Here is a 24053-nt window from a genome sequence, read left to right on the forward strand (position 1 = left end):
TGTACAATTCAACAGTAAGTTATATATATATTGCATTGTGTGTTCACTGCCCATAGTTAGATTTCTTTCTGGCAGGGATTCTTTAAATATGATTCTTGTCTCCTAAAGCAGCAATAGTTCCCTCAACAACGTGTTATCAACAATCTGAGTTACATGTGCACCTTTAGTGCAGTCCTACAAAAGGTAGTATTAGAGGTTTGGTCAAAATGGGCACTCTGACACAATTTTTAGATGTCAAAAGTTTACCAAGATAAGTATAAGTAATACAGTTTTAGCAAAGCACATCAGAAAAAAATCAGGCTGAGGGATTTAGGTGGGCATAGCATCTCATATTTTCCCAGTTCTTTAAGGTAACTTTGGGTGGGTGTCCATTATATGTTGCTTGTTTGCAGTAAGATCTTTGTACACATGGAAAGCCTAAAATGGGGACTTACCAAGCCTCTTATCCTCCCCTCCTACCAGTTTCATCACACTAAAATTCCAGCATTGCTACCTTTTATAGATGCAAAATTTGTATTTAGCAAGTCATATTATCCAGATCTAATATTGTTGTTTCATTTACAATTTCTTACTAGGCCACCAGCAATGTCTTGTTTCATTGTCCAAAATTATATAATAATGATTAACTATCAGGTGCGTATAGGCACACTGCAACCAGGTAACAATGATCAATCAATGGACAAAGGCAGCATTAGTCTACAAGGTCAAGGGGATTTGGCTCCAAGTCTGGCTGACTACAAAGTACGTTGGTTGACTAACTTGAACTCTTGTCTCCTTCCTGGCTGACCTTTTTGAATGAACTTCAACCAGTCTAGTACATATCAATGCAGAATCTTTAGTTTGTGTCTTATGCTCCTGACTGTCCCTACTCTCTTGTTGCCAAAGATTTCTATTGTTTCAACTAAGTCAGTGATTTAAATTTTAATTAAATTTAGGCCTTTGTTAGATGACTTCTTATTCCAATTCCAATTCCAAGACTAATATTTAATATTATTCTCTCTACTAATTATGTGTTTTCTGCTTATATTTAATGTCATTCTTTCTGTTCATGCCTTGTAATATTTGGTTCTACTAACGAGTATTAAAATGATAATCTTTAGTGTTAATATTAATGACAAAGATAAATTACATAATGAACTCCTTATTATCTTTAATCTTTGATGTTGTCCTGAGGGTGGCAAGGTCCAAGAGGGTTTGACATTTGTATTTTTTTAGCAGAGGATTATTTATTTACACATCCATTCAACGAATATTTAGTGAGAGTCTATAATGTGTTTATGCCTGGGAACACAGCAATGGGAATGATATATGTGATTTTTGCTTTTGTAGAGCTTACATTATAGTTGGAGGATTAGATAATATGGAGGTAAATAAATAAACAAATTCAGAGAATGCTGAGTACTGTAAATAAAAAACAGAATGATGAAATAGAGTGGCTGTGGAGGTGGCAGACAAGGTGAGCTATTTTGAATGAGCTCAACAGTAAAGACCTCTCCGGAAAGATGATATTTAAGCAGAAACATGAATGGTGATGGAGTCCAACTATACAATGATATAGAATAAGAATGTCGAAGCAGTGCAGATTCCTTACATAAGAACCAGCTTGATGTGGTTAAACAAACAGAAAGACCTTGAGTGTGCTAGAATACCATAAGTGAAGGGGGAATGGTTCAAGGTGAGGATGGAATAGGAGGCACTGATCAAATCTCATAGATCTTAGAAGGTCATAGTTTAGAATTTGTAATACTAAGCCATTGAAATTGAAGCCATTATGAAAAAGTGTATTACCATCTGGTTTACATTTTAGGACTTCTCTTTGACTGTCATTTAGAGCATAAAGTGTAGGCAAGTAAGAGTGAAGCTGAAAGACTGGTTAAAAGGGCTTTTGAGTGAGAAATGATGTGGCTTGGACCAAGGTGGTACAGTGGAAGAGAGAGAAGTAGGTGAATTTGAGATGTTTCAGAGGTAGCATTGTTAGGAACTGCTCACATATCGAATGTAGGGAGTTAGAAAAAACAGAAGAGGAATCAATATGAACAGTTATTAAATATTTACTTATTGGATGTTAATGTGACCCATCTACTACTATATTTGGACTTTATACAAGATTAGATGCATGGTGCAAATGTGATGATATGATTTTAATTTGTATAATATAATGATGGAATCTATGAATTAGATTTAGGAACTGTAAAATTTGGTACAGTTTGATTGGTTAGAATCATTAAACAAAGCATACAGATGAGGTATATGAGAAATCTTTAAGTTCAGCTGCTAAACTTGAGCTGTGGACAGTCAGGGTAGTGTCTTTGGATATTTTCATAGATCCTTAAATTTTCTATACAAATTTTTAAACTGTGTTTTCATTCCAGTAAAAATCTTTTAAACAATTAACATAAGCTTACATTTACACTGTCATTAAAGTACAGCTTGATTTGCCTCAAACAAGTGAAAAAAGAATAAGTGAAGGACAAACGATGTCACAATGAACTATAAAAATAAAGATTTCACCGTAGTTAAAAAGAAAAATGTAGTGAGAAAATTGAGTTGTAACACAGGACATATAACATAGTAATGCTAAACTCTAGGAAATATTCCTAATTGGAGAACTGTAATTAAAAATAGAAAATGAATATGGGCTAAAAAAAAAATGAATTTACTCAATTCTTATTCTATATCATTGTATTAGCACCATAAAAATTATGCAACTAACCCATATTTTACTAAATTTTTCCTCACTGGGGATAAATGTTTATGGAGTATCTATTGTGAGCTAGGTTCTTGTGATAGGCATTTTTGCTAACATCATTATCATAATGTTATTGTGAAGTCGAATTTTTATAATTTTACAGATTAAACAAAGGCTCAGAAAGATTATGTGATTGTGTTGGCAAAATTGAAAAATGATTAAAAATATCCAGCGGTAAAGAGAGTATGAGAAGGCGAAACTTCAGCAAGTCCACACTGATAAAGTTCCATTGGAGGACAATTTGACAGAATCTCTGTGAACATAAAATGTTCAAATCCTTCATCTCAGAAACTCTATTTGTAGATATTTGTTCTAGAAAACTACTGCCACATATATAGAGAGCACGTAAGTGGATGCTCAAGAGAAAAAGACTAAACAAACCGTGGAATATCCCACTCACAAAACATTCTGCCACATTTACGAGGAGTGAGATGGACCCAATACATGTAATACAATAGTCTGTGGACAGGAATACTTGGGTTTTTAATCAGGTACCTCCAGGCATACATACATAGGTGAGTAAATGCATAGAAAAAATTCAGCAAAGATTGACAATGGCTGCCTCTGAGGCGGGGGTAGAGAATGAGAGGTTATGTGAAATTTTATTTTATCTGTGTTGGAAAACTTTTTCAGAAATGATTTGTATATTATTTGTGTAATTAAAAATACTTATTTTATTTATTTATTTTTTTTAAGAAAAGAAGGAAGAGGGAGAAGCCTGTCTAAGATTACAGTCCTAGCAGGAGCTTCTCTATGGTTTTTGTATTTTCTCTTCTGGGTCTTCTCTTCTATGTCTTTCTCTTCTCAAGGTCTTGATTTATCATCTGACACTTTTGTGCTATAAAAAAAATGGCAACAACAATAATTGTCATTGTCATAGAAATGCAAACATTATTCAACTAAATATCCTATCTTTACACCTGTCTGTCTACATAGTTGTGCTTCTTACAGTTACACTGGGTTGTGGTCACTTTGTCCCCCCAAAGTGATTCTTTCTTTGGAGTCTTGCCAGGAACACCTGCTCTGTCCAGGCTCTGCAGGAAGCTATGCCTTCTTATTGGCAATTCCTCTTTCCTCAACTCTTTATGACTCTCTACCTGGTCTGAGATCTAATTTACCCTTTTCAAAAACTGGCTTCCTGGATGAAGCTATGATCAGGCAATTTCCCTTGATAAACCTTTTCTTTTCTTTATGGCAATTTTTCCTTTCTTAACAAAAAAAAGTGTTGGTCACAAATTAACGTAGCCCACAAATGTGCTTTTCTGGTGTGCAGAGTTCTTTGGGGTTTTTGTTTGTTCGTTTGTTTTAATTTGTTTTATTTACTCGATTGCCAACATTCAAAGACGTGAAGATTTCATTAAAAAAATCTGGATTTGTTCTTTACATGTTTACATGGGCTGGAGCCCTGCAGTAGCCATCCCACTGAGACAAGTCATTAATCTCTTGCTCACTGGTCACATTCCCAGCCCAGTGTACAGATGCATGTTCCTTCCTGGCTTTTATTTACAGTTGAGTTTGGAGACCTGCTTTAATTGTCCCTCTGTCCATTTTCTGAAGTTGTGATATTGTCTCTGTAGCATCAACGTTTACTCCTTCTCTGCTCATAGATGTTATATTTCTGGGTTATATTACTTTTATTTTTAAAATATTAATTCACCCAAAGCATTCACTATTATTCCACACATAAATCAGTTTATCTGAGGATGTTTCTAAAACTTGAATTCTAGTACTTTCTTTGCTCCAATATGTTATTAGCATACTTTTAAAACAACTTTTAGCATTTGAAGAAAGAAATTCAGTTTTATCATCTGCTCAAATGTGCTCTATCTTAGAGCATGAAAGAGGCACTCTATAAGCTATGAGCATCTGACCAAAAAAAAAAAAAAAAATGTTTATTATATATTGACTTTTCCTTTTAAAATAAAACGACATTCTTAACATTCTTTTGAAAAGGGAAGATTCAAAAGTCAGAAAAGTTGTCAAATTATTGCCTAATCTGAGTTTCATGTTATTTTATGAATTGAAAATAAATAAAATTATTAAAAACTAATTTACATTTCATGATTACGTATAATTATATGTTATATTTATGATTATATTTATAATTATAATTATATTTATGTTTATAATTATATGTATAATTATATAGATAACAACTGGATAGCCAACAAAGTTATTGGGGGAGTGAATTTTTAAGAATTAAAAAAATTTGAAGACATTGAATGTTAAAATTAGGTCTGAGATGGAGAAATTCAAGATAATGATCAAAGCCTTTCTTTACCTTTTTTCTTCTAATTGATCAACATATTTGTTTTGATCTCTACTTCTTCATATTCATCTTAATTTCTGCTTTGGTTATGCAAAAATCGATGTTTCAATATTACTTTTTTTTCCATTTTGATGGACTTCTCTAAGCTAACCAACATTTTCTTGGCAGCTTGCTTTCAAATCAAAGGGCTTCTTACTAATATAGTGCTTTGTTTTCAATTAAATTGGTTTTCAAAATTTCCCATCCACTATGCGTTTACAAATCCTTTGAAGATAAAAGCAGATGACTTCGAATTAGAGCAAAGGAAAATTACATGAAACTAGGTTTCCTAAGCCAGTGACCCAGAGGTGTCAAGTCCTTACCTTTGAAGGCTGCTGAGGATTTTCTGGAAATTTATAAGATACTTTGACATAAATGGCAATATCTACTTATATGTCTGTATTGTAAATAACATTCTGTATTAGAATAAAAGCCAATCATAAAAGAGATAATGTCCATTTTTTCAGCTACTTAACTAAATAGGATGCTATATCTCTAACATTACAGAATGTAATGTATAAAGGAGACACACACGCACACACACACACAAATAGAATGTCTTATGAATGTATGAAAAGATTCTTAGCCTTACTTATAAACACAGAAATACAAGTCGAAATGTCATATCATTTTTTACCCACCAGAAATTGTAAAACTAAAAAAGTATGATAATGCACAGTGTCAGTGAGGTTACAGGAAAATGGGTATTCACCTCTTGGGCTAGAAGACACATGAATTGATAAAATCTCACTAAATGGTATTATTTATCAAAGGCGTTTTAATGTTTGGTTCTTTTAACCCACCAATCTCACTTTCTAAGAATTTATCATACAGATGTGTTTACACTTATGGTCAAAGACATAAGTACAGGAATAATTTTATAATTGTGATTGTCTAATAATCCAAAAATATGAAAACATAAGAAACAACCTACAGTTACTCAAAAGATTAAACATGGAATTACCTACCAATTCTACTCTGAGCATATGTCCAAGAGAAATGAAAACTTATGTCTACACAAAGACTTATACATGTGTGTTAATACCAGCATCATTTATAATAGCTAAAAAGTGGAAATGACTCAAATGTTCATCAATTGATGAATGGATAAATAGATGTGGTATCCATATAATGAACTATAATTCAGCCATAAAAAAGAATGAAGTACTGATATCTGCTACATGATTGAACTGCAAAAACAGCTGAGTGAAAAGAAACCAGTCACAAAAGAACACATATTGTATGATTCTATTAATATGAAATGTCTAGAACAGACAAATCTATAAAGACCAAAAGTAGATTAGTGGTTGCTTAAGGCAAGGGGGAGAAGGGATGAGATAAGCTGTGATAGTTAATAGGTAAATGGTTTATTTTTGTAGTGATTCTTATGTTCTAAAATTGGATTATGATGATTGTTGCACAATTGTAAATATACTACCACTGAATTGTATACTTTAAACCAGTTTATTAAGTAAATTTTATCTGAAGCTATTTTAAAAATAATCTAAATTTCTATCAGTGATGATACTGGTTGAATAAATTATGGTAAATTCATGTAATGGCGAACTCCACAGCTATGACGGAAAAAAAAACTGATTGCCCTATTTGTGCCATTGTAGAACAATCTCTTTTGAGATAAGAAAACAAATCATAAAATAATTTATGTACTATGGTCCCATTTGTGTAAAAAAAAAATTCATGGGCTGTTTCTTGCAAGACTGATAATGGGTGTCTTTGGGGATGAAGCTAGGGGATGGTATCTAGAATGTGAGATTTTCTTTTCAGTATTCTTTCTTATATTAAATGTTTTATTGTATATGCATTTATTTCGCAATAAGCTATTTTAAATTAGTTATTTTTCTAAAGGTAAAAGAAAGTCCAGATCAATAAAACATAAAATGCCTTACTATGTATGGTAGATGCCAAGTATTGTAGGGCACGCACAGATGTTGACAATGCAGACCCACCCTCAGAAGGTTACTGTTTAACTGGGAAATAAATAAATAAATAAACAAACAAACAAATAAATAAATAAATAAACGAAAGTTTAAAGATAATAAAATTAGCATAAGAAACCACGTATGAGTGCTCTGTGTACAAATGAAAGAGAGCTCTCTAAGTAGCATAGGCTGCATGGGCGTTAACACTGAGGAAGGCAGGGCAGCCACACTACAGTTAAAAGGGCAGGTGGCTTTTCAGAAGCTTGTTTCTACAAAATGGTCAGATGTGCACCAATTAGCATGTTGTTTCAGGCACAAGTGACAGTTTAGAAACTTTTCTTTTTTAAGTTACTAGAACATGATCGTCCCAGTCTCTCTACACAGATGGAAATAAACGTGCCCCAGAGATTTAATAAGGGCCTGTCCCATAGAGAACACAATAGTTTTATGTTCTAAGATAATTTATAAGTAGAACACCTACTATATGCTGGGCAGGTGCACATATTATTTATTTTTAATTCTCCATAGCCATCCTGTAAGGTAGGAATCAGTAGTCCCATTTTAACAGGCAGAGAACATAAAACCCAGAGAAACAAAATAAATCACTGTGTCCTACAGCTAGTACTAGATAGGATTAGTCACCAAACCCAGGTCTGAATGATTCCAGCACAACTATTCTTTCCATCAAGCCATTCCACTTTCCATATTGAAAATTGATTTTGGTGTGTTTAGGAATAGAAAGTGAAAGTAATGTTTGTTTTGGTACCTAACAGAATGGATTTAAGAATTTAAACTTCCTGATTCTAAATCTATTTTAAATACCCTAACAGATCCAGGATTAGTTATGATTGGTTTGGGGAAAAGGCTTTTTTGGTGCTTTTGTTTTGTTTTGTTTTGTTTTGTTGCAGTTGCAGTTGAGGTGGGTAGACTGCAATGTATCAATGATGCAGCCAGATCTAGTGATAGCTAAGAAGAATAGAAACATTTATTAAGAGCTACAATGTGTCAGGTGCTTCTGCAAGGTAGGTATATATGACCATAGTTAAGAAAATGAAGGCTTGGGGAAGTCAAGCAAACTATTCAAGGCTCCAAACTGAGTAATAAACAATTGAAAGTTAAGATAAATGTGCTGGAGTCTGAATTCAACCCCAAGCTTCTCTGTCCTAGAAACCTTTTATTCTTCACTCTGCTGTGAAGCCTCCTAAGCACAATGAAAATATAGAAGTGGCAAATATAGACTTTTGGTCCAAGAAGTTTGGCCATGAACAAAAGGAGAAAAAACAGCTCACAGCTAGAGTCGGAGACAAGGGTAAGAAAGGATATTGTTGTGTTTCTTTAGAGTAGAGGAGATCAGACCATGTTTAAGATGGGAAATTTTTCTTAAAGAATGAAATACACAGTCCAGAGCATATAGTATTAGCTTAATAAATGTTTCTTGCTTGAGCAAGTGAAGGAGTTAATAATTAACGAAGCAAGGTTTAGAAGGAGGTAGGCACTGATAAGCACCAAGAATGCCAGTTCATATTAGTAAGGGAAAATGACACTTTTTTTTTTCCCGGAGAATCAGGGGTTAAAAATAGGGAGAACAAGATATAAGGAGGTTTTAAGTTAGAACAAAGGATAATTGGGGATCATCAGGTGGAGTGCTCTACACGTTCTTAGTAAATTAAAAGGCAAGGCCATCTGTAGTGAATGAGGAAGGTATGGGTAGGGTCCAGGAATATAGTTTGAAACAACCATTATGATAAATGTGATAAGATCTCAGTGAGACTCAGTCCCAAGAAAGCCCATGTGTAGTTAGGCATAATGAGTATGCATGGGTACGCAACGGCTAGAGGTTCCATTAAGTGTGCACCTCAGTTGTTTACAAATTACTTAATGCAGAGTTCACCAGTACGGACTCCAGAAATTCACTACAGTTGCTAGAGCTTTCCTTCTCATTTGGGTGGGCAATAGCTACGTACCTACCCAGGCCCAGAAAAAGTAAAAGTCTATATTCTGAGTTGCCAGTTCAATAGCTGAATCCTAGGGCAGGCACATAATATAATAATTCCCAATTAACAAATAAACTTATATAAGTGATTTCAAAATATTTTAAGTCAGAAAAACTTAGTAATTATTTTATTTGCTGCATCCATCATCCTTGTGTGATTGTCTTTTATGTTTATATAATACTTTAGACTTTTCAAGATGTTTTCATGCATATCAGCTCATTTAATCCTTAAACTGCTGTGACGTAGCTGGAATAGTATTACCGCAATTTGACAGATGTAAAAACTAAATCACATGGAAGTTAACTGATTCACCAAAGACAAAGAGTTCTTTAGTGATAGAGCTGGTGATGAATCAGTTTTCTAATGCCTGGCCCAATTCTAATACATCCCAACAAAACCAGAATTAGAAATACCTGGTCTAAGGCCAGGGTTTTATGGCAATTCGGGCAATATCATACACAGTGTCTTTGGTTTTATAAAGTGATCCATAGACTAAAAAAAGAAATAGAGAACCATAATTCTAGATGCTCCTGGACTCCTTGGGACATGAAGGCTATAAGTACCTTTTTAGTCAAACATCATAAAGGTCAGAATCAACGAGCATCAATTTCCTGAGTCCTCATAGATCTTTGTGTTACCAGAATATTATGACACTATCTAGAACCAGTATATGGTTTGCAGAAAAATCTGAAGTGTAAAGCTTGTGAAATAAAAGTTTTCTTTTTCTATAATAAGAGTACACTAGCACCCTCATTGTGTCTTAGTTAATCATCCCTTCCCCCTTTCCCCATTCCTTCCTCCCTTTCCCCTCAATTCTATTTTTCTGTTTATAGAATTTTAGATCCTGACAAAATGTCATCGCTTCGGGTAGTCTGTGTTTCAGTGATCCTAGAACTATCGTCGGGGTAGGGCCAGATAACCCCTGGGTACTGTTGACTCACAGAAGGCCCTTCCTAGTCATTTCCTCCTAATAAAATGACTTTGGAGTTTCACCCATCCGGGTGTGCCTGAGCAGGGGCATACGACTTGTGCAAAGCCTCTTCTGAGCTTCCAAAATTAAAGAGGATGATGAATAGTTTGATTCAGAGGTTGTTAAATGCCTAGATTCTTGAGAGTAGTTTTCATATCCGGAAGGTTTTATAATCTCTCTTCCCTTCATTCCTAACCCTCCTCATTTTCTCTGTAACCAGTATGAACTGTTCCCTAACATAAATACAGTCAGTTCTTTTATTTTTGCCATTAGTCACCTTTTTATTATAGTTAAGAATTTTATTATTAAAATTATTACATCACTTGTGAAAGTTCAAATGTTACAACAAAATGTTGAGTCAAGCTCCACTGGACTTTGTTAGCAAAATGCCCAGCATCTCCTTGAAGGCATTCAGAACAGGCCTCCCCAAGATGTGCTTCTTTGGCATGTGAATTATTTTGGGCTGAAGCCAATCGAGACCCTACAGGTTCAGGAGAAACTTTTACTGCTTTCTTAAACAATTTAAATGTGAAGGCTTGCCCCTAATATGAGTTAACGCTGGAAATAACTCTTCATGTCCTATCTATAAGGCAAGATAAACTTCTAATTATTGAACCTCTACTCCCTTTATCATCTTGCAATGACTCTCTGAGGCCCCAAGATGCCTTACCTCATCCTTAGCTCAGAATGTCATATATATCTCATTTTCCCTTTCTGTCTCTGAACCTATCATGTATGTGGGGTTATTATACATACATGTGCAATTAAATTTGATTATTTTCTCTTGTTAATCTGTCTTATGTACATTTAATTATTAGACTGACCAAAAGAACCTTGAACAGTAGAAAAAAGTTTGTTTCTCTTCCACATCCTTCTTGAATTCTTGAGCTACAGTTAAAGTGCCCAGGAACACAATTCCTGGATCTGACTTAGGATGAGAGTGGGCAATACGTTGCACATTCCCCTGATTAGCTCACTGCCACTGAGTCATCTTGCGCTGTCCATGAGACCAGCTCTGCCCACTGCTATGGGGCCCATATTCCTGCACAATCCTGTCATTCTTTGAGGAAGGGCTTTAAAATTTTCAGACTCAGTATTTTAAAGCCAAATACTCTCACAGGCAATACCCCCTGAGCCTCAGAGTATAGGACCCATAAGTAGATCAGTTTGGGGTATTGCATCTTAATTTTATATCCCTAATTCTTGATTTCAATTAAACTCTAAACTTGTTGCCCTTTCCCTTTATCTTATTTATTTTATAGCTTCTAAGTTCTTTTATGAATTTATTTCAAGTTCTTCAATTCTATTTCTTGGGGCTTTTTTACCTGCTGGCCCACATTAGTCATATTCATCTTTAGGGACCTATTTTCTACTAGCTCCTGAATGTCTACTTTCCTGCTACCTGGTTTCCAAAATCAAATTCTGATATAAATCATAAATTTCACATCCAAAACACCCATTATGTGAATATATACTTCAGAATTACTTTACAGTTTCCAGAGCCAGTTCCACCCTACACGAAACTGAAAACCATCATACAAAACTGCACTAAGAGAATAGGTCTCCATTGGAAAAGCTAGACTTACATCAGATATTTGGAAAGCATATCAATGTGTCCACTTGAACTTACCAATAATTTCTGTTTTATTACTATGAGGAGCAGCGGAACACAGCAGAAAGCGCAAAGACCTCATAAGAAATTGACTAGGGCTCAAATTCTGGCTGAGTTTAAAACCTCATTTCTGTTATTTACAAACTCTCTGAACTTGGACAGTTTTCTTAACTACCAAACGGAAACTAGATAATAACATATACTCTATTGGGCTGTTATAAATATTAAATAAGATTACATATGTCAAATGCCTAGAATGGTGCAAAAAACAAAAAGTGATTACTTAATGTTATTTTCATTAATCTCAGAAGTTTCCTGTAGATTTATTGTTTCTGTTTCTTTTTTACTTATTTTATTGCAATTCAATATCTATCCCCTTCTTTCCATCACAACAGACTAGATCTTTGCTTTTGAAAATTTCAATATTACCAATTATATTTTAGTATAATTTACAGAGTCCAGATTAAGATTTTAGAGCAAATCATTAGATGTTAAGGTATGTCTACCTGTTCCCCACCTCCCCCGTAAGACTAATGTGCTTTTTCTTAGAATTATTTTGTATATATGCAAACATATTCCTTGTAGTATTTGAAAGTGACCACAGATTTTGCAAAGTAAAATATTTTGCTGCTAAATACTAGTGTAACATAGGAAGGTTTTAGCATATGTTTTCCCAAGCTTGATGAGGAACAAGACACTTAACAATTGGTTTAGTGCCTCATTAAGCTTTTCAAACTACTTCTGACCATTTTCCAAAGGTAATTAAAAAAAAAAAAAAATTCGGCCAGTCTCTCTCTAGCTCTCAGCCCTGCTCTCCTCTGGTTTTGCTGCACCCTGAGGTAAGCCCTCCCCTGGTGGTGGCAAGATGGCTGCCAGCAGTTTCAGGAGGATCCTCTTGAGTTCCAAGGCCAGTGGAAAAGTAAGCACCTCCCTTTCCAGTTAGCTCCAGTTATTATAACTATAGAAGGGAGAATAAGTGCAAGCAGAACAGCAGGGGCCCACAACAGAGGCCCCCTCAGAAAGTCTCAAAAGTCGACGTAAAGATGAAAAAGCGGCACATGGGTTTCAGGGTAAGTCAATTTTTAGTGTCACCAAACTATGTCTATAATTTCTCACGTCCAGGCCTTAGATGAGTCTCCTATGGTAATGCCTCCTGCTTGTCAAAATCTTTTTTATGAAAAGATAGGTCATAGGCTAATAAACATTTTTCTTCTATTTCGATGATGGTTTATTAGTATCTATTCACAATGACTTATTCTCTCTTTGTATAGCTTTCACTTCACTTATGAATCTATCAAATCACATTATAAGTAAAAATAATTTGTCATTTTTATCTGACAAATTTACTAGGATTTGTAATCTTTATTCCATGATAAGAGAGGCATTTTCAATCAGCAAACAATAGCTTATTAGATAAATGTTGCTGGGACATTTGGTAAATGATTTAAGGAAAACAATAATAAATACTATAAACATAGATCCCAACCTCATACCTAACTAAAAGTTTTAAGGACTCAACTGTAAAAAAAAAAAAAAAAATGAAGCCAAAAAGAAATAGGAGAAGATAGAAAATTATATGTTCTCAGGGTAGGAAAGGCCTTTCTAAACATAACCTAAGTGATAGAAATTATATTTTTTTAAAAAAGAATTTACTCATTGATTTAGAGAAAAAGAGTAGGTACTATATATCAAAAAATTTAACTTTACTTATGACAAAAAATGAAATGGACAAAATATGTCTAACATAAATATAATCAATTGAGATTTTTTATTTATCAGATTTATAACAGAATTCATTCTTCCTACCTCAACCCCCAAAAAATAGCTGCCAAAAGAGAAGATGAGCTATTCCTGTGAGAAGAACCTGGCAGAGTGTGTCACAGGTCAGGAGTGCAAGGCCTGAGCAATTTTTAAAGCTCCAAGAAGATGACTATGATCATGAGGAAAGAACAGGAAGAGAGAGGGGAATATTTTTAATAATTACTACAGTGAAAATCTTTGGAAAGAGGCAGAAGTATCTAAAAGGAATTAGAAAGCTTTTGGTTTAATATGCATCGAAAACCCTGCCATTGATCCTTAAAGAAATTTTACAGTAAAGTACTATATTTTCTTCAAAGATATTGGAGATTTTTAAGGTTTTATTGGTTATGGCATAGTTTGGTTTTTGTTTTGTTTTGTTTTGTTTTGTTTTGTTTTACTTTGGTATGTACAAGCAGAGGCAAGAGCCAAAGCTGCCAAATTATTATATTCAGTTTGTCCATGTAAAAGGCAAAAAGATTAAGATCCTTAATAAAATGGTTTTACACACAAAAGAGAAAAAGTAAATGCTATTTTAAAAACAGGCAAAGAATTTGAATAGATAGCACAATTAAAATAAAAAATAATTATAAAGATTAAGAAAATGACCTCACTAGCACTTAAAGACATACAAAATTAAAACAAAATATTTTCAAGAGGCAACCCCCCCTTTTTTTTTTTTCAAAAAATTGCTCCATACAAGAAGGATAAGAAATACAAACTCCATGGTCAAGAAAGCCAGGCAACATGCATAATTCCAGAGCATCATATATAAAATCAGAAGGCGAATGGATGACTGATGGAGAAGATGAGGGTCAAAGCAAAAGGGGAAGATGCAGAGACAAGTAATTCTGTTTACCATATAGCCAATAGGACCTAGACATTTTTTAGATGTAAGCAATGGTATGCTATAAATGTTGAACTAGTTCTTCAGAAAAAACTCTGTATGTGTGTTATACATACATGTTATAAATTTTATTGATATACAGGATGTGTAACATAATATACGAGTAATAAAGTATACAGTACTTTTATTGAAAATCCAGTATAGCCAATTGATTTTTACATCTGTAGCTAACCTGCGATTACGATTAATGAAAGAGTACAGTTCCAACTTGAATGTTGATTGGTATTTTCACTTAGGTTAATAAGATGAATGTGTAACAATAAAGATGTGTCAGAACTGCACTCACCAATGATTGAGTGACTACTTTGCTGAGTTGTATAGTAGTTTCCAAATACTGGGAAAATATTTCCTGAATGTTTCATGCTATTAGCAATATAATGACTACAGAAATGACACACTTTTAAGTTTAATCTGCATTATCAGCATTTTCTCCATCATTTGCTTAAATCTAATAATCAACAAAATAATAAATCAAGCTCAAATTTGCAGTTCTTGTCAATTTCCATGAGATAAATACTCCCATTATTCCCAAGTTCAATTTACCATAATGAGGTCACTGAATACAGAGTTGAAAAGAGATACCAATAGCACACTATTACATATCTTTCCATCATTTATAGCATTTTTCATTACAATTTTATATGTATTTTACTTACATTCACTTAGAGATTATCCATCTCTGCAAAACTATAAGAGCATGAATTTTTGTTTTTTCTCTGTTGGGTTCCTAATCCCTAGAACAGAGGTTGATCCATGATAGGCATTCCATAAATATTCATTGAATGAAAAATGAAATGTTGAACTTACTACATGTCAGGTATTATTCTAAGTGCTTTTTGTATGTTAAGTCTTAAGTCCTCACCACAACCCTATTATGTGGCGCTATTTTTATCTCCACGTTACACATGAAACCAGAAAATGACTTACCCAAGTCACCCAGCAAGTAGTGGTGGAGTCAGGATTTAAGCCCAGGCACGCTGGCTCCAGAGCTTGCACTTCTATCACAGTGCTTTTTCTTAAAATATCAGAGCCATGATGCTAGCAAAGAGAAATACCAGGAAGACAGTTGCATGACAGACCTTAAAAGCAACCAGGTCAGATTAGAGCAAGCAGACAGATACAATATATTGAAACTGACCAATTATCTGAAAGGTTTCATTTAGTATAAAATGTTTAAAGGCACAGTGATTAATAATTGTGGGAAGTAAGAGTTCCAAAGAAAATTCTTCGCAAATGACAAAATGAGGCAGTTATTAGCTCCAGGAAAACAGTAAGTTGAATGAGAAAGAAAATGTAATTATACTATACCACTTGACTCAGCAAAGAACAATATTTACGTAGTCATGATAATGAAAGCAATGAATATGGATTTAATTTTACAAAATCATGTTCTTGCTATACTGGAAAGGGAAAGGGAAGAGAGCAAAAACCACATCTACCAAATGGAAAGTCAATAATCTTTTAAAAAATTATGAATCAAGCATTAGCTATGTATAAATAAATATATGTGAATTTTTTATTTACATATTCTACACATTGTTTAACAATTATTAAGGTTTACATGAACAAGGTAAGAGAAATTATTTTTCGGAGTGGGAATTCAATTTAAAGTATTTATCTATCTCAAGAAAAGGAACATTTATCAGCATCACTAATCAGGGAAATGCAAATCAAAAGCACATGAGATATTACCTCACACCTGTTAAAATAGCTTTTATAAAAAAGACAAGAGGTAGCAAATGCCAGGCAGTGGAGAAAGGGGAAGAGTTATATACTGTTAGTGGGAAAGTAAAGGTGCAGCCACTATGAAAAACAGTATGAGATTATTCTAGAAATTAAAAAAGAACTGTATGACCCAGCAATCCAACTTCTGGGTATATATACAAAGGAAACAAAATCATTATTTCTTTTTTATTATTATTATTTATGCCTACAGCACACAGTCTTCCTAAGTGGTCTCTCATCCAAGTACTAACCAGGCCCAAACCTGCTTAGCTTCCGAGATCAGACATCTAGCTCGTTTAGAGTGGCACGGCCATAGACCATGGACTGTGGCTTCACTGGGGTGTGGACTCAGGACCTTCTGCGTGTAAAGCTGATGTGCTAACCACCACACTATGGAACCATGTCCCATAAATCATTATATCAAAGACATATCTGTACTCCCATGTTCACTGCAGCATTATTCAAAATAGCCAAGGTCTGGAAACAACCTAAGTGTTCATCAGTGGAAGAATGGATAAAGAAAATGTTGTAGATATATATGGTAGATTATTATTCAACCTTAAAAGAGGAGGAAATTCTGTTCTTTGCCACAACATGGATGAATCTGGAGAGCATTATGCTAAGTGAAATAAGCCAGACAGAGAAAGATAAATACGGCATGGTATCAATTACATGTGGAATTAAAAACAAAAAAAAACAAAAAAACAGTTCAACTCATGGAAAGAGTAGAAAAGTGGTCACCAGGGATTGGGGGTAGGTAAAATATGGAGAGGTTGGTAAAAAGGTATAAACTTCTGTATAAGGTGTGAGTCTCTAATGTATAACATGATGACTATAGTTAATAATACTGTATTGTATTATTGAAATTTACTAAAAGACTAGAACTTAAATGTTCTTACCAAAAAAAAAAAAAAAAAGGGCAAACGTGAGGTGATGGATTGGATGTGTTAATTAACTTGATGGGGGAAATCCTTTCACAATATATACATATATCGAATCGTCATGTTGTACACTTAAATATCTTACAATTTTATTTGTCAATTATATTTCAATAAGGCTGAAAAGATAAAAGAAGTGGAATACTTACAATACTGTATTATGTGATACTTAGAATATTAGACTTTTTAAAGCATTAATGCAACTTAGGATGCATTTCTTACATTTTTATATTTAAGGTTCTCATTTCTGCATACTTGGAATAGACATTTCTTATATTTTGAAAACTTGTCTTAATTCATGATATTGTTTGCTTTGCTTCTTAGGTACCAGCAAAAGCCAAACGTCTTACTCAACAACTTCCTTACCACCACCTCCACCACCCCATCCGGCCAGCCAGCCACCACTGCCAGCATCTCACCCAACACAACCACCAGTCCCAAGTCTACCTCCCAGAAACATTAAACCTCCCTTAGATCTAAAGTAAGCAAAATATTATCTTATCATTTCTTTGTCGGTCTGTCATAGATTTTCAAACTATGCTTAGCTAAGTGCTGAGAGTTCCAAGGTAAACTGCTGGGACCACAAAGGTGGCAGGGTGAAAGGATGTCTGAGCAGTCTGCTTTTACCTCAACCCCCCATCCCCTTGAGCAACTCCTATTTATTTGTTTTTAGAGTATTTATCTGTTTTTAGAACACTTTCCCATTAGCATTCACTTGAAGAAAATTTCCACTGTTCTGAAGCATTTTTTAGGTCAGTACCACCACCATCTCTTTCACCACCATCATCACTGTCACTGCCACCAGTATCATTATCATCATCACTATCATCACGGCCACCATCACCACCACCACTACTACCATATTTTACTGACTGCCTATGATGTGCTAGGCACTTTACATATGTAATCCCTATAATCTTATCAAATGGGTAGTGTTATCATCATTTCATAGATGAGGAAATGAAATTTTACAGAGGCTAAGTAAATACTTTGAGATTAGGCAAGAATGTAGAGTAGAAATTTGGCAGTCTGAGTCCACAGTAAATATGTGCTTTTAACCACTCTGCTAAATAACCTCCTTTAAGTTTTTTTTTTAAATGCAGGTTTTCTCTCATCCTTCAGATTTTTGACTGCATTTTAAAAACCTAGGAAACTTTTATTGAAGCCTATTCTTGCTTAAATTTTCTTAGATGATACTGTTTAGAATGTCAAAACTATATGGTTTACTATGCATGGGCTCTTTAATCATGATTTACCAGAATAGCTGGTTGAGGAAAAAGCAAGTGGGAGATTGAAATGGAATGCAATGTTTTAAGAAGAAATAGTCAAACAATGGCAAGCATAGATCCTTACGGCAAGTCAAGCTAGATTTTTCCCTTTCTTCTAGAAAGGGAAAATAAGTAATATCCCCAAATATTTAGCTACAACTTATTTTTTCTTCACTTCAATCTCCTACCAGATTGATGTTATTTGTGCTTAAAGTATTTAATATTCATAATCCATATAATAGACTCTGTTAATAATAGTATCTGATTGACAGCTTTCCTCAATTGCTGATGATGACAATTCAGAGCAGAGTTTGAAATCACATTAGCCATGGGCAGCCTCCACTATGTTTCACTTTATTATGCTTTTGGAGGATTTAAAGGCAGTAACCAGAAGGTATTAGTGCAGCTTAGTGGCTGTTATCTTCTATGTGGCTTGCATTGTGCATTTATGTTAACTGCACATATTTCCAAGCATTTGTGTTTATAAATTCTAATTTAAAATCTCTAATACTCCATGAAATCCAGCTACCAAATAAGAATGTAAGCCATCTAACATATGACATCTAACATATAAGTGCTAAATAAGTATTAGTTTAATTAGAATAACTAATTAATATGTGTTCTCAAATACACCTGATTTCTGTGTAAATTATTTTCCCTTTACATGTAGTAAATCCTGTTTCTTTTTCCTAATTTCTTTCCTACTTTAATAAATTTAACCCACTAGATTTTAAACTTAGTACCTTTGAATTTTATTATGTGATTGTATCCCAGGTACTGGCTATAGTCAGGCTTCTTGATCTTGTGTAATTTCAGTGAGAAATTTAAATGAATACCCAGAGCATGAATTCCTGAACATTTATAAGACATGACAACTGGTACGTAATTGTTTGATGAAAAAAAAATGTGAAGGGAAAGAGTATTTGGCACTATTCCTGCTGTTCAAGAATCCCCAAGACAACCAGTTTGATGATTCACTAAAAAGACTACAGGACTACTCACCATATAGTAGTACTGACGCCTGAGGTTTATCACAGTAACACTCTCTTTCTAAGGCTGGGAGCAGACACACCGAGAGTGCTCCTTTCTATAGCCCTGGAAATACAATGCATGTGTAATGTTGCTTCCCCAGGAAGTCTGTTAGAGATGGGTTTTTCTTGAGAGCTAGTCACATTGGCACCTTCTACCTAGCAACTACCAAAATACCAGTCTTTTAGAAGGAAAGCAGATGTTCATCGTAAGTCACATTGTTTATACAGTAAAGCACTCTTATCAGTTAGGCAACTTTTCATATCAGTGTAGAGAATTTTTTAAAAGCTGTTTTCCCAGATAAAAGCCAAGGGCAAACCTTGGTAGCAGATTCTTCTAAAAATAGCAGTTTCAGACCTGCTATGTTAGCTCTTTTCCACAAACCTACTGCCTAGAATCCATTACGATAAGGTGGGGAGTAAAAAGTTGTAGAAGGAAGAAAAGATTTCAAAAACAGTCCTGTGCTACTGCTTCATAAGAAGTCTGCTCAATTTCCTAGCTTTGTGGGGAATTTTTGCAAAGTTGAAGAGGGCCTGCTGACTAGTCACACTCAAATTCTTACTTGTAATTTCGTTTTCATCATAAGTTCGCAAAACCCACCAATTGTAATAAACTTTACCTCATTTCTATTTCCATCTTGTTAAGAATTCCTAATTAGAAAGTCTGATTCATCTAATAGTTACTCCACAGAATACATACTCTCAGAAGAAAGATGGAGAGAAACAGGAGTCTTTGATGTTCTATTGCCTAGATAAACTATAATTGGAGATCTGAAAGTTAATTGCCAGATAGAGGGAAGAAAGGAATGAAAGCTAAGGGACATCTATAAGATACTTTTTTTTTTTTCCCAAACCAAAAATGTGGTATATAGTGGAAACTTTCAGGTCCCATCAGAGAGTTCAAGTGAATTCCAAAATGAAGAAATACCTAGGTTAAAAACTTTCCCCCAATTAGAGGAAGCTAGATAAGACACAAAGAGGAAGTGAATGCAAAATGGGTCCTGATAGTCTGGCTCAAAAATTTATATTTCATGTGAAAGGGAAATTTAGGGAATGATCTTTAGGTAAAACTGTAATATATGGGTGTTTCTGTGCTTTTCCTTACTCTACCATCCTTCAAAACACATACCTGGGTGTTTTCTACCCTCTACCAGCCTGCAAGTGTCATTCATTCCTTCCCTCTGCAATCAAAGGCCACTCACAGGTCAAGATCTCATAGGTTATTTTACATACACTTAATAATTATTTTTGAGCCACTGTTTTCTGCCTTTGTAATAGGAGTTCAGGAAATATCAGTGAATAAAACAAAGATCCCTGCCTAGAATGTTTGAAGACTGGAAGGAGGTAACTGGGGCTAGAGTAGAGTGAGCAAAGGACAGAGTAGTAAGAAAAGATACAGCTCACGTAGAGCCTTGAGGGTCATGATAGAGACTGTGGCTCTTATTCTATGTGAAATGGGAACCAGTGAAAGGTTAAATAGAGCACTGATGTTTTCTGACTTATGTTTTATAAAGATCACCTTAACATCTATCTGAAAAGAGGCATATATTGAAGCAGGGAAATCAGTAGTCAGATATTGTGGAAATGCAGGCAAAATATAGAGGTGGCTCTAACCAGCATGATGGTAGCGAGGTGGTAAGAAGTGTCCAAATTCTGGATATGTTTTGAAGGTAGAGACAGTAGAATTTGGATTTGGGATATGAAAGAAAGAGAGTCAAAGATGCCAAGGGTTTTGGCCTGAGCAATTGTAAGGATGATGTTTCCTTGAATTGAAATAGAAGAGGCTGAAGGCGAGCAAGTTTGGGGGTGGGGAAGATCAGGAAGGTATGGCTATGTGAAGCCTGAGGTGTCTCTTAAATATCCAAGCAGAGATGTGGAGGAGGCAATTGGGTATAAGAAGTAAACAGTTTGGGAGAGAGTTCTGGTTTAAAAATATAAATCTGAGAATCATCGGTATATATTCCGCATTTAAAGTCATAAGACTGTTAAGATCACCAAGGAAATGAGTATAACTAGAGAGAAGAACCAAGCACTGGGGTATTCCACTAGGCCCGAGAGAAGGAAAATTAGAAAAGGAGAATGAAAAAGAACAACCAATAAAGTAGGAAAAAACCAAGAGCGTGCTTTCCTGGAAGCCAGATAATATTCCTAATGCAGAAGCAGAGATTGTGTCAGAAGCTGGTGAAGGCCAAGTAAGCCAGCACTATGGAAGTCAGTGTGGATGAAATTTTTCGAGTAATGGAGCTACAAGCCTGGTTGAAATCGCTTTAAAAAAGCATGAAAGGAGAGGACAGGAACATGAAAGGAACACACAGATACAGATGGTGCTTTAAAGGAGAAAAGGCAACAAAAAAATGGAGCAGGAACTGGAAGAGAAAATGGAATCAAGATTTTCTTTTTTAAGATGGAAGAAATAACGGTATGTTTGTGTGCTGATGGGAAAGATCCAGTAACGAAGGGGAAATGATAATGACAGAGAGGGAAGAATTCCTGGAAACAAGGACTGGAGAAACAGGGAGCTAGTGCTCAGGTGAGGGACTGTCTTCCCCAAAGAATAAAGGACTAATAAGGTTTACAGTTCTCCCCAAAGTGTAGAGTCTGTATTGCTTAAGACAAGGAAAAAAAAACTTTCATTAGGATCAAGAAAGGAATTTGAAGAGATCCAGTTTGATGATTCACTAAAAAGACTACAGGACTACTCACCATATAGTAGTACTGACGCCTGAGGTTTATCACAGTAACACTCTCTTTCTAAGGCTGGGAGCAGACACACCGAGAGTGCTCCTTTCTATAGCCCTCGAAATACAATGCATGTGTAATGTTGCTTCCCCAGGAAGCCTGTTAGAGATGGGTTTTTCTTGAGAGCTAGTCACATTGGCACCTTCTACCTAGCAACTACCAAAATACCAGTCTTTTAGAAGGAAAGCAGATGTTCATCGTAAGTCACATTGTTTATACAGTAAAGCACTCTTATCAGTTAGGCAACTTTTCATATCAGTGTAGAGAATTTTTTAAAAGCTGTTTTCCCAGATAAAAGCCAAGGGCAAACCTTGGTAGCAGATTCTTCTAAAAATAGCAGTTTCAGACCTGCTATGTTAGCTCTTTTCCACAAACCTACTGCCTAGAATCCATTACGATAAGGTGGGGAGTAAAAAGTTGTAGAAGGAAGAAAAGATTTCAAAAACAGTCCTGTGCTACTGCTTCATAAGAAGTCTGCTCAATTTCCTAGCTTTGTGGGGAATTTTTGCAAAGTTGAAGAGGGCCTGCTGACTAGTCACACTCAAATTCTTACTTGTAATTTCGTTTTCATCATAAGTTCGCAAAACCCACCAATTGTAATAAACTTTACCTCATTTCTATTTCCATCTTGTTAAGAATTCCTAATTAGAAAGTCTGATTCATCTAATAGTTACTCCACAGAATACATACTCTCAGAAGAAAGATGGAGAGAAACAGGAGTCTTTGATGTTCTATTGCCTAGATAAACTATAATTGGAGATCTGAAAGTTAATTGCCAGATAGAGGGAAGAAAGGAATGAAAGCTAAGGGACATCTATAAGATACTTTTTTTTTTCCCAAACCAAAAATGTGGTATATAGTGGAAACTTTCAGGTCTCATCAGAGAGTTCAAGTGAATTCCAAAATGAAGAAATACCTAGGTTAAAAACTTTCCCCAATTAGAGGAAGCTAGATAAGACACAAAGAGGAAGTGAATGCAAAATGGGTCCTGATAGTCTGGCTCAAAAATTTATATTTCATGTGAAAGGGAAATTTAGGGAATGATCTTTAGGTAAAACTGTAATATATGGGTGTTTCTGTGCTTTTCCTTACTCTACCATCCTTCAAAACACATACCTGGGTGTTTTCTACCCTCTACCAGCCTGCAAGTGTCATTCATTCCTTCCCTCTGCAATCAAAGGCCACTCACAGGTCAAGATCTCATAGGTTATTTTACATACACTTAATAATTATTTTTGAGCCACTGTTTTCTGCCTTTGTAATAGGAGTTCAGGAAATATCAGTGAATAAAACAAAGATCCCTGCCTAGAATGTTTGAAGACTGGAAGGAGGTAACTGGGGCTAGAGTAGAGTGAGCAAAGGACAGAGTAGTAAGAAAAGATACAGCTCACGTAGAGCCTTGAGGGTCATGATAGAGACTGTGGCTCTTATTCTATGTGAAATGGGAACCAGTGAAAGGTTAAATAGAGCACTGATGTTTTCTGACTTATGTTTTATAAAGATCACCTTAACATCTATCTGAAAAGAGGCATATATTGAAGCAGGGAAATCAGTAGTCAGATATTGTGGAAATGCAGGCAAAATATAGAGGTGGCTCTAACCAGCATGATGGTAGCGAGGTGGTAAGAAGTGTCCAAATTCTGGATATGTTTTGAAGGTAGAGACAGTAGAATTTGGATTTGGGATATGAAAGAAAGAGAGTCAAAGATGCCAAGGGTTTTGGCCTGAGCAATTGTAAGGATGATGTTTCCTTGAATTGAAATAGAAGAGGCTGAAGGCGAGCAAGTTTGGGGGTGGGGAAGATCAGGAAGGTATGGCTATGTGAAGCCTGAGGTGTCTCTTAAATATCCAAGCAGAGATGTGGAGGAGGCAATTGGGTATAAGAAGTAAACAGTTTGGGAGAGAGTTCTGGTTTAAAAATATAAATCTGAGAATCATCGGTATATATTCCGCATTTAAAGTCATAAGACTGTTAAGATCACCAAGGAAATGAGTATAACTAGAGAGAAGAACCAAGCACTGGGGTATTCCACTAGGCCCGAGAGAAGGAAAATTAGAAAAGGAGAATGAAAAAGAAC

At 35.0% G+C, this 24053-nt stretch overlaps 1 protein-coding gene across 2 annotated transcripts in view; it reads left to right on the forward strand.

The window, feature by feature from the left end:
- FYB1 (FYN binding protein 1) overlaps nt 1-24053 on the forward strand; it is a 108148-nt gene that overhangs the window by 43201 nt on the left and 40894 nt on the right. For both annotated transcript variants that reach the window (XM_011370692.1, XM_011370691.1), the window contains exon 2: nt 17265-17421. In XM_011370692.1, the coding sequence (XP_011368994.1) occupies nt 17265-17421 (157 nt within the window). The remainder of the gene's footprint in view (nt 1-17264; nt 17422-24053) is intronic.

Source organism: Pteropus vampyrus, unplaced genomic scaffold (genome assembly GCF_000151845.1).
Source record: "Pteropus vampyrus isolate Shadow unplaced genomic scaffold, Pvam_2.0 Scaffold172, whole genome shotgun sequence".
NCBI lineage: Eukaryota > Metazoa > Chordata > Mammalia > Chiroptera > Pteropodidae > Pteropus > Pteropus vampyrus.